The 24,682-nt window shown below is 39.4% G+C and overlaps 1 protein-coding gene across 5 annotated transcripts in view; it reads left to right on the top strand.

Annotated features, from left to right (window-relative positions):
- The window catches only part of UBE2V1 (ubiquitin conjugating enzyme E2 V1), a 63,905-nt gene that overhangs the window by 19,331 nt on the left and 19,892 nt on the right, over positions 1 to 24,682 (top strand). Inside the window, exons 3-6 of one of the 5 annotated variants that reach the window (XM_070941733.1) lie at positions 1,113 to 1,204; positions 3,416 to 3,560; positions 4,462 to 4,674; positions 5,415 to 8,728. In XM_070941733.1, coding sequence (XP_070797834.1) covers positions 1,113 to 1,204; positions 3,416 to 3,560; positions 4,462 to 4,674; positions 5,415 to 5,536 — 572 coding nt within the window. In that variant the 3' untranslated portion in view covers positions 5,537 to 8,728. Of the gene's footprint in view, positions 1 to 1,112; positions 1,205 to 3,415; positions 3,561 to 4,461; positions 4,675 to 5,414; positions 8,729 to 16,194; positions 16,253 to 20,754; positions 20,881 to 24,328; positions 24,405 to 24,682 lie in introns of those variants that run through there. The other 4 variants (XM_070941739.1, XM_070941737.1, XM_070941738.1 and 1 more) reach the window with 4 other exon arrangements.

Below are 24,682 nucleotides of genomic sequence, written 5' to 3'. Positions count from 1 at the left end.
ACCCCCCTGGAGGCCCTCCAGAGGCCAAAAAGGCCCTCCCAGAGCCTTCGTGCGAGCCCTGTACTTATCTGGCATCCAAAACAGGCTGCCTCGAGACCCTGGGAGGGGAGGGACGGTGTGGGTCAGGCCAGCTGGGGAGCTGAGGTAGGGCAACGGCTCGCATGCCTGCAGATATGGCTCTGTGTGCCACCTGTGGCATGTGTGCCATAGGTTCGCCATCACGGTCCTAGAACCTGAATAGGTAGAAATAAGAAAAATATCCCAGAAAAAAACAATGGGAGATTGCTTCAATGTTGTTGCCACAAAAATGACAAGGTGTCTATGAAGTCACCAAGATCCCAGCTCAGAAGAGACTTTAATATATAGTGTACTGTAAGGACTATGAAAAATAAGCATGTAAGTGTGTTGCATTTTGGAAATGCTTATTTATACTTAGGAGTGGCTATGAAGTTGGGAAATAACATCTTCCAAAAGCTTAGTTGCGCATTTACAAAATAGGCTGCAGTATTTTAATTGACTACCTTTGGACTTTGAAAAGGCACATGGTTTGTAGTGATCAAAATTAAGTTGTTCTTTGATTCTAGTTTGATTGTTGGGGACCTTATAGACATGTGGTTTTTCTTGACAATATAGAAGGGCCTTGGCATTGTCATCTTCTAGGACGGGGGTGTCAAACTCACATCGTCGTCATGTGATTTATCGTGACTTCCCCCCCCTTTGCTAAACCTGGCATGGGCGTGGCCAGCGTGTGACGCATCTGGCCCGCGGGCTGCGAGTTTGACACCCGTGGTCTAGGATATTGTTCTAGCTTTTCAGTCTAGTCCGTTATCCTGGTAATCCTTGGTGATCTCCCCTATAACTACTGATTAGACCCACCCTTGCTACGCTTCTAAGCCTATGCGGTACAGTTGTCCAGGTGCTGCTAGCTGTTTGAATGGCTTATTGTGAAGCTATTTTGGAAAAGCATCACCACTACTGACTGTTACACATCTGTCAAAACAGTACCTGTCTTCTATTGATATTCTTTCAAAATCACCATCTTTGTATTGTTCCAAATGTCTAATAATTCACCTTTCTTTCTCTCTATCCCTCCCTCCCTTTGTCTCTTAAAGTTGCAGGAGTCATTACTGCTGACTTCGTATCCGGTTTAGTGCACTGGGGAGCAGATACTTGGGGATCGGTAGATCTGCCAATAGTTGGAAAGGTCTGACTTTTTTTTTTTCTTGTGTGTGTGTGTGTGTGTGTGTGTGTGTTATGTGTGTTGAACTTACTAGTTGAGCTTATTAGTTCAATATACTCAATATAAATAATAGTTGATGAAAATTCTCTACTGGAGTTCACATACTGTGCTAAATCATAATGTGCCTTAGACTAGATAAATCGTGCTAAACTATAATTGACATAAACTGCAGCTTGTGACATAGCATGTTGTAGTGAAACTAGATAATTGCATCTTATTGAGTTAACCCAGTGGTGAAATCCAAATTTTTTTACTACCAGTTATGTGGGCATGGCTTGGTGGGCATGGTGTGGCTTGGTGGGCATGGCAGGGGAAGGATATTGCAAAATCCCCATTCCCTCTCCACTCCTGGGGGAAGGATATTGCAAAATCTCCTTTCCCACCCCACTCTGGGGCCAGCCAGAGGTGGTATTTGCCGGTTCTCCAAACTGCTCAAAAGTTCCGCTACCGGTTCTCCAGAGCCTGTCAGAACCTGCTGGATTTCACCCCTGAGTTAACCAAAGTTAAGCAAACCATGGTCTTGGAGATTACCATATTTTTTGGAGTATAAGACGCATCTACCTTTTTTGGTGAGGAAAAGAAGAAAAAGAAATCTCCCTCTGCCTGTGAGCAATTTTGCCTCGTTACAGCAAATAGCCTGCTTTACTTTAATTTTCACTTTCAGCATAGCTTGATTAGCAGAAGGAAAAAAAAATCTGCTTCAGCAATTTACTACTTCTTTGCAGCAAGCAGTAGAGCCCTGAGTAAAACAGCTGAGAGCAAATCAGCTGAGTCGGGAGGCTGATCCAATCAACTTGTGCTAATTAGGCTGTGCTGAAGCTGAAAGGAGCTGTTTTTTCTTGCTGTTTGCTTGCAAGGAGATAACTGCTGCAAGGCAGAGGCCAAAGGGTGGGGGCCAGTGGGTGGGCGGGGCTACATTTGGTGTATAAGAAGTACCTACATTTTCACCCCCTTTTAGGGGGGGAGAAGTGCATCTTATACTCCGAAAAATACAGTAATGATGATTTATAACTAATCCCTTATTCAAATGTCATAGCAAACTTGTAAGTCAAGGATGGAAATGCAAGCACAAAGAGAAGGAAAGCAAGTGTACATTCACTAACACTTCATTAATGTTTCGTTGTGATATGTGAACCAATCCATCATCGATTAAACAGGTTGCTTTTATGATATTTTAAAGTTAAGCCAAACCTGAATTGTCACTTTTTGGCTGTTTCCACATAACATTCAGCCCTGGTTAGCATAGCTAGTTTAGTAAATAAGTAACAGTTGAATCAACATAACAAAACAACATTGCTTGTCTTTGCATAACATAGTCACAAACTAACAAACCATATTTTGCCTCACCGATTTTTGTGAATTTAAACTATGCTAGTTTATATTGAAGCATTTTATTTAAGTGTTGTTTATTTAAGTGTTTAGCTTGTCCACAGTTTATGACTTAAGAATAATAGCAGATTACATTTTGGGTGTATTTCCCAGTCTGCTGACTCGTTTATGATATTGCAGATTTTAATCTTAATTACGGCTAATGCCAGTGCCTTATTTTTCAGATCATTACCCCCCTCCCCACCTCTTATTCCAATTTTAATAAACTTGGTTTACTATATTAAAGCCCACATACAAACAGTATTGAATTAAACATTCTAGATGGATAAATAAGAAAAACCAAAGAGCTGTCTATAAAATATGCTTTATGGCTAGCTTTTAATATTCCATTTATTTGCTTGCATGGTACTCTCACTGAGGAGGTAAAAAGATTACAGACTTGGGCTAATAATGTAGTACTTGCAATAAAGTGATAGTTAATATAAAATCATTTTACTCACTCCAGTGCTGCTTTTAATTTCCTATGTTGCTTTAGATAACTGTTTAATATATGCTGGCTTGTCTATGGTCAAAATCCTGATAAGGACGGGATGATGGTTCTTCTCTAATCCACAAATCTAGCTGGGGTCAAGTTGGCAGTTCTGATGTCCCACTGGGGTCACATACAAAGAGTGAGGGCTTTAACTGTCCCTCTCATCTTGATTTTTTTGGACATTCCCCTGCAAATACCAACCCAAATTATCTATCTAGGTATGTGCATGAGTAGATCAATAAAATCTGTAGGTGCTAAGACTTAATCTGAGCTAAAAACAAAAGTTTTATCTTTCTGCTTTTTACTACTTTCAGGCTTTTATTAGGCCTTTCAGAGAACATCACATTGATCCAACAGCAATTACCAGGCATGACTTCATAGAAACCAATGGCGATAACTGCATGTTGACAGTAGTTCCGCTGGCAAACATGGCCTATAAATTAGCTTCTTTATCACCAGGTAAGTGGGAGCCTGACAGATCCATGAGGAAACTAGACATAGCCTTCTAAAGAATAGTAAACAGGCCTTTGAAGACAATAGAGTTAATTCTATGCATATTTCCGAAAAAAGGTATTGTGGCCTGTGAGCGGCCTGTGCAGCTAGTAGCTGATTCCGACAGCGAGGAGGCAGGTGTGGTGCTGCGTCAGCAGCCTGTGCAGCTGGCACTTGAGTTGGACAATGAGGAGGCTGGAGAAGATGTTGTGCCAGAGGCGGGGATTCAGCCAGGGCCTTCAGAACCTCCAGAAGCTCCCATAAGTGAAGAGGAAGAAAAGGAGGAGCCTCTTCTCGATGCACGGGCGCACAGAACTGCCAAAAGGCAGGAGTGGCTCCTCAGGAGGAGGTCTCCTCGAGAGTAAGGCTTGGGGCTAATTGGCCACTCCCTTAGCCTATTTAAGGAAGCATGACGACTGAGGCAATTTGCAGGGAACAACTTCGTTCACTCTCCTTTGCATCTTGATCTTAGATCTCTGCAAATTGCTTCTGGTCTTTCTGCCAACCATAGTAAGATTACGATTATTTATTTTTTGGATTCTTGTAGGCTGTTAAGAAAGTTAATTAACAGCCTTTGTTTGAAAAAGACTGATTTAATTTAGTAAACTAAGAATTGTACAGACTTTGTGTGTGCTGCGTTTTTGCGGTCTGTAGCTGGGGCAGAATAAAAGGTTAATGAAGTTTTTCACCTTGTATATGGAGTAAATAAAAGTGTAAGGGCAAACAACAAATAGAGTAGACAGTTCTGTATGTCTGTCGTGCAAATCGGAGTACAGTGCATGAACTTATTAAGCAACTGTATTGTAACACACGGTTTAGCTGTTGTTCAGTGACAGTACAATAAATTCTATATTCTCTTTATTTTTAGAAGTGTTACACCAATCATGTCCTTGGGAGTGCTATGTCTTTGCCCTGTCTGTATTTGCAACCTTGACCAACCAGATTCACAAGTGGTCTCATACCTACTTTGGTCTTCCTCGCTGGGTAATTTTTCTGCAGGACTGGCACATTATTCTGCCACGGAAACACCACCGGATCCACCATGTGTCTCCACATGAGACATATTTCTGTATTACTACAGGTAAAATGAAGTGAAACTCATTATAAAATTTTTGTCTAGCTAAATAGCCTTTTTAAGACACACAGAACTGGTGGATCTGTGTAAGGTTCTGAAAAGAAAAAAGAAAAAAAAAAAAACAACGGCTGAGTATTCCTGTTGTTGCTTACTTAGTGTTTTCCTGTTCTGTTTCATGTCCTTCTCTGGACTCTGGCTACACAGAGATGAAAGACAGGAGAAAATAAATAATGGAAAATAAGAATTGACTAAAAAGAAGGCTATACCTATTAAATTGAACTGCAATTTTCAGATTGGTTCACATTCATTGTAAGTCATGGTTTATTAAATGTGTCAGTCTGGTATGCACAGTCTGCTAAGCTATGAATCATAGCTTATGGATGGTTTTTCACATTTTAACCCAAAACAAAACTTAGTGTGGCTTGATGTGTTTGACTGAACTCATTCAGAGTCTGAGTTTAACAGATCTTAGATAAACCAGGGGTTATTTTAATGTGTGAAGTTTATCATTAAAAGGCTGCCATTCTAAATGGCTTTATAGAATGCTCTTGGATGGGTTTCAGTAGTCAGAGGAATAAGTTCAAAACAATTCCACTTAATGTGAAAATTGCACCTTTCTTCTGTTAAATTGACCTCTTTATTTCTTACATTCATTTTATGCACTAGTATCGTAAAACAATTCAGTTCCCAAAAATTGCTGCTTGCCAATTTACACTCATATTGCTCTTCTTCTGTAATCTTTCCAGGCTGGCTGAATTACCCACTGGAAAAAATCAGATTTTGGAGATTCCTGGAGAATATCATTGAAGGACTAACAGGAGAAAAACCCAGAGCAGATGACATGAAATGGGCCCAGAAAATAAAATAACCCTTGCCAGGCTTCTGCTGTTGTGAAAACCTGTTGCCAATTTTTTTTAAAAGAAAAAAAAGCCATCAGCCAAATTAAAAGACTTGCAGAAAGATAATGGACTAAAGCACAAAGCTTTTTTAAAAGTGCTAACAGACTACAGTTAAAAGACTCACTCCTCAAAACAATACTTGAAAATGCAAATGGATTCTTCTCGTTTGTTACTGAGCACCTTCTGTTAGCCACATTTGCTGATAATTGAACACTGTCATCCTTGACACTCCAAAGCCATTAGTTGGAGAAGGCAGTGTACCTTCCTAGTAACATTTGTCATTGGCACGGTAATGTGTTGTATCAACATGAATTCCCACTCTGAAAATGATTTAAGGCCATATGGAATGGCAAAGATAGCAAGCCAGCTCCCGGGTTTTTAAAGAACAAATTCAGAATTGCTATATGAGAATTGGAGGGAAAGGTATTGTCATCACTTTAATGCACTTAGTGTTTGGTGCATCCTTCCAGTTGCTTCATCTTGCTATCATATCAAAACATTGTCCATGTGGCGTGCAATAGAATATTTGGGAGTCTCATCCTAGTTCATTAGGGTTACTTAAAGCTGACTGTCTCCTAAAATAAGTGTTCCATTCCTTGATATTTGAGCAGGCCATTGCTGTATCAGCCTACAGCTAACTTGGTAGCAGTTTGGGATGGAAGTGAAGGTGGACAGAGTTTGTGTTCTGCACAAGTGTCAGACTTAAATTACTTCCATTAGATCATGTAGCGTTCAGTGATTGATTTTATTCAGTATGATTCCTCTTCCAAAATGTTTAAAATAGCTATAGAAAATTGGTCATTGTCAAATTTGAATGTTAGAAGGAATAAGTTAATGGTGTGTGTGATTAAGGTGCTTGCTCATTTCATGTAAATATCATAAAGCCTTAACTACTACTTTGGTGTAACATGGAATAATAATTTTAATGTGGTCTGAATGTATATAATTTATAACAAAGCAGTTCAATTATACTAATTGCATTTGTTAAGTCTTGTGGCCATTTTTGAGGGGAAGGGTAAAATTGCATCTCCAGGGGTTTTTTAAACAGCATATGCAAGCAAAATGAGTGGGTTTTCTGTTTTGTATACAAGAGTGTCCTACAAAAAACACTTTTTATTTTTGCGATAGACTTCTGTGCCTTTCTAGGGAGATTAGATGGCTAATCTGTGTCCGAAATGCAACTTTCTGTATTTTTTTAATTTAAGAAAAAGCTTGCACATTCTCCCTCTTCCTTGTATGTTTGAGATTTTTCTATTTAAGAACAAATTCTTAACTTCATACCATGACTCTGATATGTCTTATCTTCGTAGCATTTTGTCTTTGGCATTCTAAAATTTCAACAGAGAACACTAATGTTAAAAAATGGAAACTAAGAGATATAATTAAAAAATAGCTGAAGGCAAACAAGAGTTACATGTACCACTTCTAAAGAACAATCCATAGAAAAGGCAAGTATCACAGACAGTATCTCAGCTTTTACTGTGATAGCAGGTTTCTGATTAAGGTTTTAAACCTTGGGCAAGTTTAGTGTGTTTCTTACGTGGGACAGTCCATTTTTGTTTTGGGGGATATTTTTTCCTTCTGGTCAGTGTTGATGATTCCTTTTGACTGCCTGGAGTAGTGCTTGCAGTTTTCTTGGGAAGGATTTTTGGAAGTGGTTTTCCCTTGCCTCCTTCTTAGGGTTAAGAGAGAAAGTGATTGGCTTAAGGTCATCCAGCTGGCTTTGTGTTTTAAGGTGAGACTAGAATTCAGTCTCCCAGTTTCTAGCCTGATGCCATAACAACAACCATCATCAATGAAGCATTTGAGTTTCTGCTGTTCTGCTGAAACACAGCTTTTAAACTGTGGCTTTGAATTATCTCTCTCATACTGTGTGTGCCCGTGTGTGCACACGCAAGCTGGCAGGGGAGGAATTGAAGTCCATACATCTTAAAAGTGGAGGGGAAAGTTGTAGTAGGGTGTAATAGAATTTGAAAAACCTGTCCAAATTCCTTTCTGCTGCCCCTTACTACCATCCAAATCACAGCATGGTAATTTTGAGCCTTTTCTTTCTGCTTTCTCCTTTCCCATATCTCAGATGTCATTTTCTGTCTTATTAGCTAACAGCAATTCATGCCTGCAAACTCTGGAACTTTGCCTTTTGCTACTATTTTGTTCCATGGCCCAGAAATTCAGAGCAGTATAAATGAGTGTCCGATTACAGGGAAGAATAAGAAATTGGGTACATAGTAGACATTCTCCCTTAGCTGGAAGGCAAATTCCTGGAAGCCTATCTGGATCAGGCCCAGTGAGATCCCAAGTTTTTCTGCACTGAGCCTTTTTTCCTCCAATGTTAGACGATGACTTCTCCAACCAGTATTTAAAAATATTTCTGGTTGTACTGAAATGTTTTATATTAGCTACCTGACAACTGAAAGAAACCTTAAAAGTCACCTCTTCTGTGGCAAAATTTTGCTCCACAACAGCACAAGGAACACCACTCTGGTGTGAGAAGATCCCCATGACCATCTGCAGCGTCAAGTTTGCTTACGTGGGAAAAGCTTTATTAAGTATCAGATTTTATTTTGGCGCATTACAGTAAGTAATAAAAGTTTTGAACTGAATAGCTGACACAAAAAATCACATTAGTTATTCTAGCTGATAAGTCACTTGGACCAAAGGCACTGAAGGCAGCCAGTCAACTACGTTGCTCTGGAAGTGCTGACTATACAAGGAAAGAAGCACTAAAGCCCAATGCCCTTCTCGTGACTCTTACCATACTGTGATTTATATCAATGCTTGCACAAACCATTGACTTTACAGAGGGCTCATTTTGAGTGCAAGATTAAGGAAAAGTCTACAACTGCCTACTCCTTGCTTGGACATACACTCCTCCACCCCGAAGGAAAGTCTCATCATTTATTTCCCCCACCTTTTTTTTTCCAAATCTACACTTTCTGATGTTATACTAAGGGAAACAAATAGTTCCCATAATTACCAAATAAACTTCATACTAGCCAGAACTCTAAACTGACATATCTCCAGATCTAGTTGAACAAAAACCAATAAATCATTCACACTTTTTAATTGATAACATTTTTTTTTTAATTTTTCTATTCTGACTCTTTTAATTATGTTCCTAAGTTTTACCTGCCACAATAAATGTATTAAAATGTTTGAAAGGTCTGGTGGATGTTTTATGTTTCATTTGTTTGTTTTAGAAATTATTACTTTGCTTAAATAATTTGTTAAACTAATTCTGCTGAAGATTTATCTACGAAATCGTCCCAAAGGTGCTTTTCAAAAGGCAACTGGACTTCGTTTTTTTCCTTCCTTGAAAACATTTCACTTCTTATCCAAGAAGCTTCCTCAGTTCAGCTTTTAGGATGAGAAGTAAACGTTTTTAAGGGGGAAAAAACAAGGAAGTCCAGTTGCCTCTTGAAAAAAGGCACCATGACCTGAATGATTGAGAATCTCCACAGACATTTTTCTACAAAACTTAGATGTTTTCTGTTCATGCTTGGACATCAGCTTCAAGTTTATGGTGGTTTTTTTTTTCCCTATGATGCTGCTTATATTCCAAAGATTTGGAATATTTCAAATTCAGAATCACTAGTATACAATTTTGCCAAAATATTGGGGAATGAGAAACCAAGAATTGTAAGTCGGACTGTAATGAAATCCCTTTTCTAGCTTGGTAGCCATATTGAGCCAGGAATGAAAAACAGAAATCTTAAGGAATTCCATACTGGTGAATGAACAGACTAATACAGTTCTCCCTGTCTTTACTGAAAGTCTCCAATAGATTGTATTATATAGTATTAAAGTTTGTTGCATAGTCAGTGAGATATTCAGGCTAGATTTGGCAGTTTTGTCCACCTATTGAGTCCACCTATTAAGGACCTGGGATAGGCAAATGGGCAGATGCTTGATGATCTTAAAAGGTATAGTTGCAGGATGTAAGCTGTTCTGAGCAAAGCTGCCTTTTCGCAATTGACGGATAGTAATGTTGATAATGTTGATGGTGTTTAAGTGGTGCTCCAGTTGTTTTGGGATTGCACCCAAGGCACCTATTACTTACTAACATTTGAAAGTTGGTGTAGAAAAAAAATCTTCCTTTAAATTGTACTGACTTTTGCATCAGTTTTTAAGATGGACATTATGTGGATCTGCAGCAGCATCCCCAGAACAATTTTTTAAATTGTGTGGTTTGGTGACCAAAATGACACAATTGAAATCCAACCCTTTTGTATGTTAGAGGCTGGAATGGCTGTGTTGTGCTTAGCCATAATGCAATTTATCTAATAGCAATAACATATACTGCTTCATAGTGCTTTTACAGCCTTCTCTAAACGGTTTATAGAGTCAGCATCTCGCCATTGTGTCGGGGAAGATCATCCCGGAATGGATAATACTCTCTTCACTGCTTGGAGACCGAGTTAATCTTTCTTGGCCACAACAATCTGGGTCCTCATTTTACTGACCTCGGAAGGAGGGAAGGCTGAGTCAACCTTGAGCCGGTCTAATGTTAGGGTGTTATGCAAATTAGCAATTTATCTATCATGGGTTGTAGTTTTGCATGATGTATGCATTCTGTCATGAAGGCTCCCTTAACCATGGTTAAAATAAACCATGGCTTAATGTGAGGGGTAAATCTAGCAATATTTCTTCAGAGCCTATTTAGTCAACTGCTCCCAGTGCTTTGTTTTTTACTACTAGCTACCTCATAATATGCAGAAACTTAACTTCATTTGTCTTGATATGGAAAAATAATGCTACAAAAGGCATAGAATTTCAAATTAAGAGCTAATCAAATATAAAATTGCCTACATAATTATGAAAACATGAAATCTGATAAACAGGGATTGTATTTGCAAATTTGCTACCTATTTGTTTTTACCTTCCAATTTCTAAAGGATCAGTGACTTTTCAGAAAGCATTATTTTCATATGTAATTGTCTTTGCTTTTATTAATTTAACCTCAATAAAAAAAAAACTAAAAAGGGAATTCTGCACTTTTAAATTCACCTTTTCAGTTTCTCAACTTTGCCACAGCATCATTTTTAGGTGGTTGAAGACATCTGCTGGTGAAAGATAGATATTGCAACCATAAAAACATTAAAAAACATGGGGTTATAAAGATATTCTTTTAAAGGGCTTGAATATTATGCTATTTGCTATTTGTTCCTGATGATACTGCATAATAAGTAACTCTTAGAAAGATTCCTTAATTTTAAAAGAAATTGTCTTATCAATCAACTATTGAAGAAATACAGTCCCTACAGTAGTAACTCAAAAAAATAGAAATTAAATTCATAAGTATATAATTATGAATATCTGATTCTGTATAAATAAAACTGCAGGTGATCACAAGCTGAACTCAAATCAGATCATGATGCAGCCAGGCAAAAAAGGCAAATGAAGCATCCACGGGGAAGACAAAACAGTTAAGATGGCGACTGGGATCACGTGATTGAAACCCCACCACTTACATGTATTGCTGTGCATATCATATACAAAAAAAGATTGCTGTTCAATCACACAGGTGTAGCTTACCATTTTTAACTTTTTTCATACTCATACACACATATCCTTGAAGGCAAACGTAATTTTAGAATGCATCCACAAGAATAAACTTTACAAAGCACAGAAAGGAACAGTTCCTCTATACTTTGTATTGATCACCTCACTTTGAGTACTGTATGCATTCTGGGCACCTAACTCTAAGGAGTAAGAGCAGTTGAAGTAGTTTAAAAGAAAGACAAGAGAATGAAACTAAATCTAGTGAAGAAGCATTGAAGGAGCTGGATATATTTTGTCTTGGGAAAAAATGAGAGCAGGAATCTGATAGTGTTCTTCAAATATCTGAAATGAAGTCACACAGAAGAATGGGAACATCTATTTTCTATCATTCCTGAATTTATCTATTTACTAAAGAAATTTATATGCTTGTCCAGTTCACACACATTGACTCCAGGCAGCTTACAATGTTAAAAATTCAACAGTATAAAACTTCTAATATCCTCAACCTCTCATTGCAGCCACTTGATCAGCTCCATATAAATCTGGGCTCTCCAGATCTGCTGACGTTTTCAAGGTTTTCTGGAAAAATATCAAGATGGGAACCAATCTTATTTCTTCTAGATCTAGAAAGCAGTACAAAAGGGATTTAGATTTTGGTAAGGCAGATTCCAGCTAAATGTACGTTAAAAACTTCCTTAACAGGAAGAGCAGCTAGCAATGGAATCAATCATTTATAGAAGTGGAATTGGTCTCTTCTTCATTAGATGTGGGGAAGCAGATGCCAATCAATAATCTCAGGGACAGTGATGGGATTCAGCCAGTTCGCACCACTTCGGGAGAACCGGTTGTTAACTTTCTGAGCAGTTTGACAAACTGGTTGTTGAAAGAAATCATTAGGGTAGAGAACCGGTTGTTAAATTACTTGAATCCCGCCACTGGTCAGGGATATTTTAATTAGAATTCCTGAGGAAAACAGGAGGTCAAAATTCTAGCTCTCCCACTGAGGTTATAACACAAGTGTAACTATACCAGTGATATTACGGAAGAGCCAAATAGCCCAAAGATAAAGAAATATGATCAGAAATCTTTCAACCTCCCTCCCAGTTTTACACTGAGACCATAGCACAGGGCTGTCAAACTTGCAGCCCGCGGGCCAGATGCGTCACACGCTGGCTATCCCCACACCCAGTTTAGCGAAGGGGGAAAAAGTCCCGATACATTACATGACGCCACCGTGACGACGTTTGACACCCCTGCCATAGCAGGACTTCAACAAACACCCTTTGGAGTTCCATTATTTCTGCTAGAATATACAACCCCAGTCTAATTTGTATTAATGGGCGGGAACTGCCTTCCCTGGGAAAGTGGCCAGTTTCCATAGGAATCTAGCAGCATCTTTTCTTTGCGTACGCCATTTTTTTTCAACCATGGAATCTTGCAGATGTGTGGATTTCAACTGAAGTCCAGATATCTTCAAGCTGCCGAGGCTGAGAAACACAGGTATATACCATTAGCAGTTTTTATTGAGGTGGTCTTGGAGCTCTCTTCCCTTGGCTATTTTGGCCCAATGTTGTAAAATACATATTTCCAGAGCTTTTTAAGATTCTGAGTAGTGCCATGTTTATTTGAACTCCCCTGCTCCGTTCTTCTGATCTAAAAAGACTCTTCAGTTGAGGTCAACTCCTGGTAATAACATGGACACAGCCATGTAATTTTGGTAGCAACAGCATGAAAGTGGTTTGCTGTCCTTCAGAATGTTTTTCTAACCTAGTCTAAAACTTATCCATGTAGATTTTCTAGCTAACTAGTTTTCAAACTAGAGTTCTGATTTACTTAGGGCTCCCCCGCCCGCAATTTGGAGATTAGCCAAGATCAGTTGGCACAGCATCCCTCAGAGAACCTTCCCATCTACAACATAGCAATTTTGAGAAAGGGTAGGGCTTCATTTAAGTCAGTGCACCCATCATGGAAGTATGTGGAGAAACCTGAAATAACTTCTGAACTTCTGTTTTAGTGGCTCAGTTTTACTGAATACAGAAAACTATTAATTTTAATCCAGGTGATTAGGTTTTGAATGGAGAGTTGGAACAGTGTTTAATCAAGACATCCAGCCAGAAACCCAGAGATGATGAGTTCTAATCCTACCTTAGGCCCAAAGCTGGCTGAATGGCCTTGGGCCAGTCGTGCTCTCTCAGCCCTAGGAGGAAAAAGAAGGCAAAGGCAAACCACTTTAAAAAGTTTGAAGAAAACTGAAGATTTGTCCATGTAGTCACCAGCAGTCAAGAAGGCACAAAATTATTTCGAAGGAATGAGTCCCACTGCCTTCTCTCTGCAATGCAACTAGTTATATCCATCCAAGCCAAGCCCACGTTACATAAATCTAGATTCAAAAGGTTTAAATCTGTATAGGTAGTCCTCAACTTACGACCACAATTGAATGCAAAATTTATGTTGCAAAGTGAGAAATTTGTTAAATGAGTTTTGCCCCATTTTACGACTTGTCTTGCCACATTTGTAAGTGGGTCACTGAAGTTGTTAAATTAATAACACAGTTGTTGAGTGAATCTGGTTTCTCCATTGACTTTGCTTGTCAATCTCAAATGTCCAGTTCCCCTGGCCTGGCAATGCAGAAGCAAACACACTCTGGAATCAAGAATCAGGGTTTATTCAGGCCTGAGGCCTGGCACAAAATGAGTATGAAACAGTAGCAGTTCGGTGTGAAGTCAGGGCTGGGAGGCGATAGGAAGGCCACACCCCTCCGGCCCATCCACACAACCACCATCCGGTGTCACCACCCACACAACACACCATCCTCCCTTTCCCCCCAGGTATGGCGAACCAGATGGGGTTTGACGGTCAAAAAGTTCCAAATGTGATCACATGATCCTGGGACCATGCAACTGTCATCAATATGAGTCGATTGCCAAGCATCTGAATTTTGATTACGTGACCATGGGATGTTGCAATGCCAAATTGTAGGAAGAAATATCCTTCTGGGTTCAGCTCCAAGTGGGGAAAAAGACACTGGAAACATGGAGACTGCTTGGAAAGATGGTTTAATGATGGACAGGATCACATGGTTTGAGTTCCTGAACAGAAAAGGGGCGAGATGCAGCAAGTCCACGGGTTTTATGCCCTCTCTGGCTTTGAACTTCCTGGGGCCCAGAAAGAGTATCCTGATTTGTTGTCAGACTCCCAGGGGGTGGGGGTCTTAGCTAGCTTTGCTGGCTGACGTAATCTACCAGGTGCCATGTGGTGTGTTTCTGTTGCTAGATGGGTCCTATTGTGTTGCAGACGATGGTCCACCATTTCTCATCCAGGGAAACATAATATTCTGCCTTTTTAATATTTCCTAAAATATTTCATTCTTCTAGGAAAGGGGTGGGTGCTAACTTCCTACAGGTCATAAGTGTGAAAAATGGTCATGAATCACTTTTTTCAGTGCTATTGTAACTTTGAATGGTCACTAAACAAACTGTTGTAAATCAAGGACTATCTGTATTTCTCAATCTCAGAGCCTTTAAGATGTGTAAGCTTCAACTCCCAGAATTCTACATATGGATTTCTCAAATCTGGGAAGTTTGAAGCCATTGTTTCACTTGAAATCCAAACTTCATGTCCTTCAAATGCAATGGACCCCCTTCCTTATTATCCAGTCAAACTAAGACCACATTTATTTATTTTTTATTTATTTTCATCACGCATGTATTAGATAATAGATATAAGTATAAACATGATTATGAATACATGAAATGGATATGAATAAATGGAGACATTAGGACAGGGACGGTAAGCACACTGTTGCACTTATGCATGCCTCTTACAGACCTCTTAGGAATGGGGTGAGGTCAACAGTAGACAGTCTTAAGGTTAAAATTTTGGGGGTTGGGGAAGAAACCACAGAGTCAGGTAGTGCATTTCAGGCATTGACCACTCTGTTGCTGAAGTCGTATTTTTTGCGATCAAGTTTGGAGCAGTTTACCTTAAATTTGTGTCTATTGTATACTCCTGTATTGTTGCGGTTGAAGCTGAAGTAGTCATTGACAAGTAGGACATTGTAGCAGATAATTTTATGTACTACGTTTAGGTTGGACCCAAGGCGGCAAAGTTCTAAATTATCTAAGCCCAAAATTTCAAGCCTGGTGGCATAAGGTATTCTCTTGCGAGCAGAGGAGTGGAGGACTCTTCTCATGAAGTATCTCTGGACTTGCTCAATTGCATTAATGTCTGATATGCAGTGCAGGTTCCAGACAGATGAGCTGTATTCAAGAATTGGTCTAGCAAAAGTTTTGTATCCTCTGGTTAGCCGTACAATATTACCAGAGAAGAAGCTACACAAGATTAGATTAGCAACTCTTAAGAGCCTTTTTGGCGATATTGTTATAGTGAGCTCTGGCACTTAGATCATTTGAGATGAGTATTCCTAGGTCCTTGACAGAGTGAGGGTCGTCACTCTAGGAGGTCCTATCCGCCCAGCTTGAATTTTGTGTTCTTGGGGAAAACTGCAGCATTCTAGAGAAGGAAATGCGTTTTCTTTGTGTGTGTGTGCAGACAAATCCAGTGTAAAAGCAGCGTTGAGGAGATGGGCTAATTTCTGTGCAATAATAGGACAGACAATTCGCATGAAACCAGCTATTATGCAAACCAGTTGGAAATTAGGCTTTCAGGAAGGAAACTCTTAAATCGGCTATTAGGTCGCTTCCTGATTTGTTCTGTCAGCGCGGGCTCTACATCTCCGTTAATCTCCATTCAAGCTACAGATTTACCCCGGCAGCAGTCTTTTCCACCAATCTTTTTTTTTCCAAAAAAGAAAAACCCCTCCAAAAAAAAAAAACCAACAACCTTCTACGGCTGCTCCCAAATTTTAACCCCCTCACAACGCCTCATTAGAGATTGAAACTTGCCCTCCCGGATGTGCTCGTTTCCCAAACGGTATATCTGCACCAGAAAAACAAACGCCGACCCAGAAGTGGGGAGAGAGAGGCTTTGATCTGGGTGGCCTGCGGCGGTCGCCTTTCACCCCCCCACCCCCCCTTGTCTTGCGCCCGCCCGCTCTCCGGCTGCCGCAGCCACTTGCCTTAGCCGCAGCAGCAATTCACTTCCCGCGTTGAAGTGACGTGGGCGGTTGGGGAGGGCGGGCTTGGAGCGACAGCGGCGCAAGATGGCGGCCACCACGGGCTCGGGTGAGCGGGGACCGGTAGCCCAGGCCAGTTTGGGCCGTGAGAGGAAGGCGCTCCTCGGCGGGGAGGGAGGAAGGGGGTTGGCGACTCTAGCGGGGGGTCGCTTCTCCTGGGAGGGGGGCTCAGAAGGCGTCCCCGCGGGCTCCCAACCAGACGGGCTCGCCGGCTGGGTGTGTCTGGGGCCCGAGGGTCATGCTACCGTATATGGGCTGGAACCCATCTAGGCGACCGGCAGGGTTCTGGCAAGGAGAGACGTGAAAGGCTTTAGTCTTTATCTCCATCTAGTGGCCGGCCGTGTTTTGACAGCCCAGGCGTGGGAGTCGGAGCGAGGGGCGGTGGCCTGGGAGTTGGTATCCCGCAGGAACTGGTGAAGGGGCGACTTGGTCGAGGCTGAGGCTGGGGGAGAGGGGCAGTGGGGAGCCTATGTAGGGCGTGGGGAGAGGATGGAAAGGAAGAGGTTCTGGTGGTGGAGAGAGGTCTTCAAACTTGGCAGCTTTAAGACTTGTGGACTTCAACTCCCAAAATTCCTGAGCCAGCCATGTTAGCTCAGGAATTCTGGGAATTGAAGTCCACAAGTCATAAAAGGGTCATAGTTGCCCACCCCTGGTCTAAGGAAATCTTCTAAGAGACTGACCGCTTCCTTTAGTTGTAGAGCTGGTGGGTTTCAGCTCCCATCATCCCCTGCTGTACGGGTGATGGGAGTTGGAGCTGTCCCGTTTGGATTGCACCAGAAATCAGAAAAAAAGCAGATGATTGGGATGCAGGAGGAGATGTATGTAAACTCTGGCCGCTTTTTGGCACTTCCATGTTCAGAAGCAGTGAGTCTTGAAGGGTGGAGAGTAAGTGCCAGAGGGCACTTTGCCTTTTCTGTGCCTTTTGATCATTGAACCCTGAATTGCATTATATTCTCCACTGCCACTGTTTGAATGGTTTTTGGCATTTCAAGTCCTAATTGAATGTAAGAACCTCGGTTTAGGTAGATTTTTTAGTAAGATCCTTGTAGGGTCCACTAATAGGAAGTTACTTTTTATCTTGAGGCTAATATACTCTGTCTGTTGTTCCCAGCATTATAGAGTCTCAGTTACCCTGAGGTAAGATGGGCAGTCAATTAATTTTATGAATAAATAAATCCTGAACTATGTCAAAGATGATTGGAGGCTGGAGGCTAAAACATATGAAGAATGGTTGCAGGAATTGGGTAAAAAATGGAAAGAACTAGGGGTGACATAATAGCAGTGATCCAGTATTTGAGGGGCTGCCATAAAGAAGAGCGGGGTCAACCAATTTTCCAAAGCATCAGAAGAACCAATGGTTGAAAAGTGAATAAAGGAAAAAGAACTAAGGAGAAATATCCTGACAGTAAGAATAATCAACTAGTGGAACAGCTTGCCTTCAGAATTTTTGAATGCTCCAACACTGGAGGCTTTTAAGAAGGGACTAGACAACCATTTGTCTAAAATGATATAGGGTCTCCTGCTTAAGCAGAGGGTTGGATTAGAAGACCTCCAAGGTCCCTTCCAAATCTCTTATTCTGTATTCTGCAAAAGTTATAATCCTAAAACAATATTTTAGACATGAATTATAAATGTTATTTGTTTGGTAATTGAAGATATGTTTGCTGAGAGAATCTTGTAGCTGGATAGGATTTCATCCAGGGTGGATTTGATTTAAATCAACTCGATTTAAATCATAATTTTTAAAGAGCAACTGTCATCTCTGTCCCGCAGCGGCTCCTCCTCTGACCCGCTGTTGACTCACCACCAGTCCCATTCACTTTAATGGGGCGGCTGGTAATGCAGCAGTGACACAACAAGGTGAGGGACATGGCAGGCAGCAGGTGAGTGGATGCCCGCTAACAGGCACTGCCATGATGGATCTGAAATGCCAGGTACCCTAATATTATATTTATAAGCTGCTTAGAAGGTTTCACTTTCATTTTTTACTGCTTGCCCTTCCTCACACTTAGAGCCTAGTGGTACAGATGCATTTCTCTTCAAACAATCATACAGTTTGTGGTGCACATAGATTTGCAAAACAATGGAATAAAGGAATATTCCTGAACTTTATTTTATGATTTATCTCATGGTTACTGTGAAATTGTGTGAATGCATCAATGCAGTGCATGTTATCTGATCTTGCAGAGCTTGGATTCGTTGAATGAGTTTACCAAAAATGTAAATATTGCAGATTATACAGCCTCATGCTACATAACTAAGCTCGATTTCATGCTGAATAAACTAAATTATTAATATATCTTAAATAGAAAACTATATTTAGATAGATTTTTACTCCAAAAGCATTTTATTAAAATAAACTAGATAAAAAGTTTAAAAAATCTGGTTTAAATTTTTTAAAAATCTGATTTTTTAAATTTATTTTTTTTAAAAAGCATTGATTTTTATCTACCCTGATTTTATCCTTGGTTATCTGGATTCAAGCCAAGTTTTTAAATACTACTAGTGGTTTCAGTTGGTTTTAAGATGACACTGCAGTCTTTGCTGCCTTGTTGTAAGCAACAGAGATTTTGAGGACAATCTGGAGGTGTTTCCATACAAGATTTCTGTTCTACAACTGCTTATTACCATTCACTGAATTTGATGAGTATTCACATAACCTTACATTCCAGTTATAACTTGTGACTTCCCCACAGCTTTTCCTGTCCCTGTTTATTATAGAGAAAATGTAGAGAAAAAGAAGAAGTAGCTACCTGATATTTTTTGCCTATAACCACATAGTGGGACGGTTCTTAGCTTAATTAAGAAAGGGTTGTCTCTGGGGAAAGTAATTGCTCAGGTGGGTAGATACTGCTGGTAACAAATTTGTGTAGAAGATTTTTCCAATTGATTCAACATTTTCCAGGAAGCCTACGTCTTTGTCTACAGTACAAAGTAGTAAACGTTATTGCCAGAAGTTGTAGTGATGGCTTAAAAGGATATTAGACAAATAAATGGAGGAAATTGTCCAGTATGTCTGGAGAATCAGACTTGGACAGCACTGATATAGATCACATGATATTATAATTCAATAATTCTTGATAGGGTCTTAATGAGTTAATAATGGGTTCAGAAAGGGCTGATGCCAAATAAAATGTTGAAAAACCTGTTCTACATAATACTTCATATAAGAGTGAGTAACAAAAATGCTTTTTGGCAAATTAAAAGCTTCCATCCCTAAAATGGAATTTTCTTGTGTTCCGTTGAAAAAGTGATCAAAAAGGCTTGGGTGTTGAGATCGTTCTGTGGAGAGGATTGTTTCAAATGAGAGAGTAAAGGATAAATATGATATTTCTAAAGCAGACATTTTTCAGTAAAAAAGCATTCTGCGGCAACCCAGCATCTTTGTCCTGATGTCTATATAGGTGAAGTGATAAGAAATGCTAACATATACAGCAGGGGTGAAATCCAGCAGGTTCTGACAGGTTCTGGAGAACCGGTAGCGGGAATTTTGAGCAGAACCAGCAAATACCACCTCTGGCTGGCCCCAGAGTGAGGTTGGAATGAATATTTTGCAATATTCTTCTCCCAGGAGTGGGGAGGGAATGGAGTTTTTGCAGTATCCTTCCCCTGCCACGCCCACCAAGCCATACTCACCAATCACATCACGCCCACCAAGCTACACCCACAGAACTGGTAGTAAAAAAATTTGGATTTCAGCACTGATATGCAGTCCTATGAATGTTGGCTCATAAATCCTATTTATTGAGAATTATTTTTCTGAAAGTTCACAAGGACTCCAGCCTAATAAGGACATCCTTTATTCCTCCATATTACTATAGATAACTGACTTCTATGAGATTAGACTACTGTACTTGTCCATTTAGGTTAAAACTAGGAACAGTATTTAGTTGATTGTTCTTAGAGTCTAAAGCATTTATTTACTATCTGATCCAGCTGGAATCCTCTCTTATACAAGAAATGTGGCAAATCACCAAGCTTTAGTTTATCCAGTAGCTTGCCCGTGCTGGGGCAGAACAGGAAGGAAGCATCTTTTAGGGTAGGAATCTGATGTACTGTATCTTTAGAGGAAGAAACTATTTCGTGGTCCTTAGTTTGGAGGAAATGCTTGGTCATAGACTGGAACACATTACATAAATTGGAAGAGAAAGAATTTCTGTCTAGGTCACATTTGTTAATACGGTAATATTCATGTACCTAGTAGAACAAGTAACAAATCTTTCACTTGAGCTCATAAGAAGTTATTCTCTTTGTCACATTTTAGTTTCCAGTTTGAAATTTATATAGAAGAAATTAAGTGTAACTGGCGATTATTTTGGTTTATAAAACTCTTCTTTATAGTCTATTTATTGACAATTTTAAATAAAAATCAAAAGATAAGTACATTGCATTTAATGCTGATTTAACAACTTTGTTGTCAAAGCAATCTTGGGCCACTTTAGAGTTGCTTTTCCCCTTGACATGAAGGAAATCAAGAATTGTCGCATCCTGTATTTTGATAGTGACAATGGGGTGATGCCTGACATCTTTATTATTTGATTGTATTTATAGTGGACCTGTTGAACAATACAGCAAAGACCGATCTGGATATCAGTGAACATTCCTGCTTCCAACTATTGGCTTACCTTGTCCCCAACAACCCAGCCAGAAAATAGCTGTCCATGGTTTGGTTTAAATGTAATATGTCTGATTGAAGCTGACCTACTGATTTGATATAGCTGTCTTTGCATTGCTCCTATCTGATAAACCATGCTTAGGATGTATGTTATCCAAATGCATGAAGTTTATAATTCATTTCAAAATCATTTTGTTATACTATTGAATGTATTCCTGAACACAACCAAAATGACTGTCCTTTGGTTTTTACAATAAAGTACTATTCTTCAGAGTTCACAAGAATAGCATGCCCAAATCCTTCTTTGGCTTGTGCCCTGCTCTGAAGTTGTATTTGCACACTGTTTTGATAATCCAAAACCCCACTGACAAAGGAAGTAGCGGACCATCCTAAACCTGTATGAACTTGTCTGAATGCTAAGATTAGCTATGGAAGCCCTCTGTCATGTGCCTGCCAATTAGATCTGTCAGATGAGTAGGGACAAAAGACAGGATCTGCCTTCCCCTATTACTATTTCTTAATTGGGTTCTTAATCTTTGAAGGTTTTATTCCACTGTTTTCTCTGTTATATTTTAATGGACTTAATTTTTATTTTTATTTGTATCACATTTTTAATTTGTTGTATTCTATACTTTTATTTTGTAAACTGCTTTGAGGATATTTTTCAAAAAGGTATAAAATATACCTAATTATAATAATCATAGTAATTATAATAAAGTTACATGATCAGATAAATATTTATTACATTTGCATCTTCTTTTCATGGATTTAATTTTTTCTCTCCTTATAATTCATGTAAGGTAAGAGGAGATATTGTTAATGGCCAAAGATATGCTGTTTCTTTAATTCAGATCCGGTATTTTAACCACTGTATCACACTGTTTCTTAGGTATCCCTATCTGAGCAAATAATTCTGTTCAACAAAAATACATAGCAGCAATAGCAACAATTTTTGCATGAGGAAATGAAAACTCTTAAGTTAACTCATAATACTACAGTTTTTAGTGTCAGCATTCATTTTAGCAGTTTGGAAGTAGTTTCATTGTTCTGGTCAAATGTCCTGTTTGGAGGTTGTATTTTGGAAATGTCTTCTTACAGATCTACTGTTTCAGCAGCTACATTTGAATCGCTGAGATCTTTATTTTCGACCTTTGTATCAGCATATTGGACTTTGTTCTTGATACAAAAACTTTGCAGTACTGGCCTAAAACGATTAAGATGTGGCAGTGCATTATAGCAGTGGTTTATACACTAACTTGGATATTGATTTGTGATGCAGAAAGAGTTAAGTTTGGCCTGTTCATAAAATATTCATAAAAGTTACAACCATTCATTTAGCGACTGTTTCGAAGTTAGAGTGGCATTGAAAAAAGTGACTTACAGCAGATCAGTGTTTTTCAACCTAAGCAGTTTTCAGATGTGCAGACTTCAATTCCTAAAATTCCCCAGGCAGCATGGCTGGCTGGGGAATTCTGGGAGTTGAAGTCCACACATCTGAAAGTTGCAAAGGTTGAGAAACATTGCAATAGATCCTTTTACTTAGGACTATTGCAGCATTCCCCCTGTGTGACATGATCAGCGTTCAGGCACTTGGCAACCAGCATGCATTTGTGACAGTTGCAGCTTCCCAGGGTCATGTGATCTCCATTTGCCACCTTCCTAGCCAGCTTCGACAGACCAAGTCAATGGTGGAAGCTGGATTCAGTCAACAACTATGTTGCTTTACTTAACTGCCATGATTCACTTAACAACCATGGCAAAAAAGTTGTAAAATCAGGCATGATTAACTTAACAGCCTTGCTTAGCAACAGGAATTCTGGTCCTAATTGTAATCATAAGTTGAGGACTATCTATATATTTTTCCGATTCTACTTCCCTTAATACATATTCAGCTTATAGCTGGAATAAATAAGAGGAGAACACATGGCCTTGTCCCACTCTTGTGCCATCCCAGAGCTAATCTGTTTTGTCATGCTCTGTCTATACTATAGATTCCTGACCTGCACATACGTTTTGCATGAGAACAGGGAAATATTTTGAATTCCAATTTTTCTAAAAGACATTCCACAGTTTGACATCATCAACACAATGCAAAGCCTTTCTATAATCAATGAATCATTTACTTGACTTATTTTTTGTATTCTTGGCATTTTCAATTATCCAGGGTGTATCAGCAATAATGTTTCATGTTCCTTGGTCTTTTCTAAAATCAGATTAAATGCCTGGTTTCACTTTTTCCATATGGGGTTCTAATGTGTGTTGGATGTTCCTAAGCATTATTTTGCCAGCATGTGAAATTAAGGATATTTTATGATAGTTTGCACATTCTATTAAAAGTCTCCTTTTTTGCGGTACTGGAATGTAACTTGACCTTTTCCAATTGGCTGGCCAATGTATTATTCTACATTTTTGCTCACATAACTTGGTTAGGACCTTTATTGACTCTTCTTCTATTGCTTGCTACATTTCTGTGGGTATTCCATCAGTTCCTGTAGCCTTCTAACTTGCTAATAATCAGAGTGCTGATCTAATTTTATCTTCTAGTATTAGAATTTCTTGTAAGTAGGGAATATGTTTTAAGGTATTTTGGATGTTGACATCTTTACAGTATTTCAGTACATTCTATCCATCTTTGATCTGTTTTGAGTTAGATACTCTGTCCATTGGTGTCCATACCAATTCAAAGATGGAATCTCCTGAATTCAGAGCTCTTTCAGAAGATTTTCTTTGTTTTTCCATGTCTGTTTCCATTTTCAGTGTCTTAACAGATTTTGTTGCAATAATGTACTTGAGTCTTATATTTTGTCACAGCTTTCTGAAACTTTGTTCAGTTCCTTTTTGAGATTTTTGTCTTTCATGTCTTTTCTTCTCTTGGCAATTTCCATACTTTACTCTGATACCCAGTTTATTTTCTTCTGCTTTTGGGTTTTGGACACTCTTATTTCCATATTAATCTTTAACAACTTCTTTAAGTTCATTCCTCTGTTCCTGTGATTCTCTACTAATGACATTCAAGACTTCAAAGTGCTTCCTGGTGGTCTTTTTGAAAATGGTAAGTATATGTTCAAGATCACGTTGTGGAAACTGGTTAGCTTTCTTCTTTAACTTAACTGGAACTACCATATGACAAGGTAATGATCTGTTCCACAGTCAGTACCTGGCTAATGTCTTTGATGCTATAAATGAGCTCCTTTAGTAATAATAGTTTTTAAGAAGAGACTGGCCAACCATTTGTTTGAAATGGTTTCCTGCCTGAGCAGGGGGTTGGACTAGAAGACCTCCAAGGTCCCTTCCAACTGTTGTTCTGTTCTACTCTACTCTACTCTACCCTACCCTACCCTACCCTACCCTACCCTACCCTACCCTACCCTACTCTACTGTTTGATTTCTGTGTACTCCATCTGGTGATGTCCATGCATAAATACATCATTTTGGTTGTTGACAATCATGTTAGCTATGAGAAAAATAACCGGAGTTATGAAATTGAGAAGTCATTCTGCTTCATTTCAGGTTGCTAAGCCAATTCAGTACATCTATAATTATTTCAGCTGCTGATTTGCAGTTTCAAGTTGACTGGAACAATAAGGTAAATTATTAATACACATAGCCCTTGTTTAGTCACAACTGGGACCAGCAACTTGGTTGTAAAGGAACAGAGCAGTCACTAGGTGAAACTGTGACTGTGCTTCTGATCTTACTTCAGCTTCGCATTAGTGACTTGTGAAGGCCGTGAAGGCCAGGCTTGGTCATAAAGTTACTTTTTCATCCCTTTTGTAACCGCAGTCACTATCCAAAGCAGTTGCTAAACAAGGATTATCTCCCGTTCCATTTAAGAATTGCTTTAAGAGCCTGTGTTGAGAGGAG

The sequence above is a fragment of the Pituophis catenifer genome, unplaced genomic scaffold (assembly GCF_029215685.1).
Source record: "Pituophis catenifer annectens isolate HBS135680 unplaced genomic scaffold, rPitCat1.0.hap2 SCAF_3, whole genome shotgun sequence".
Lineage (NCBI taxonomy): Eukaryota > Metazoa > Chordata > Lepidosauria > Squamata > Colubridae > Pituophis > Pituophis catenifer.
The sequence above is the reverse complement of the archived record's forward strand: the minus strand, read 5'-3'. Positions and strand labels throughout refer to the sequence as shown.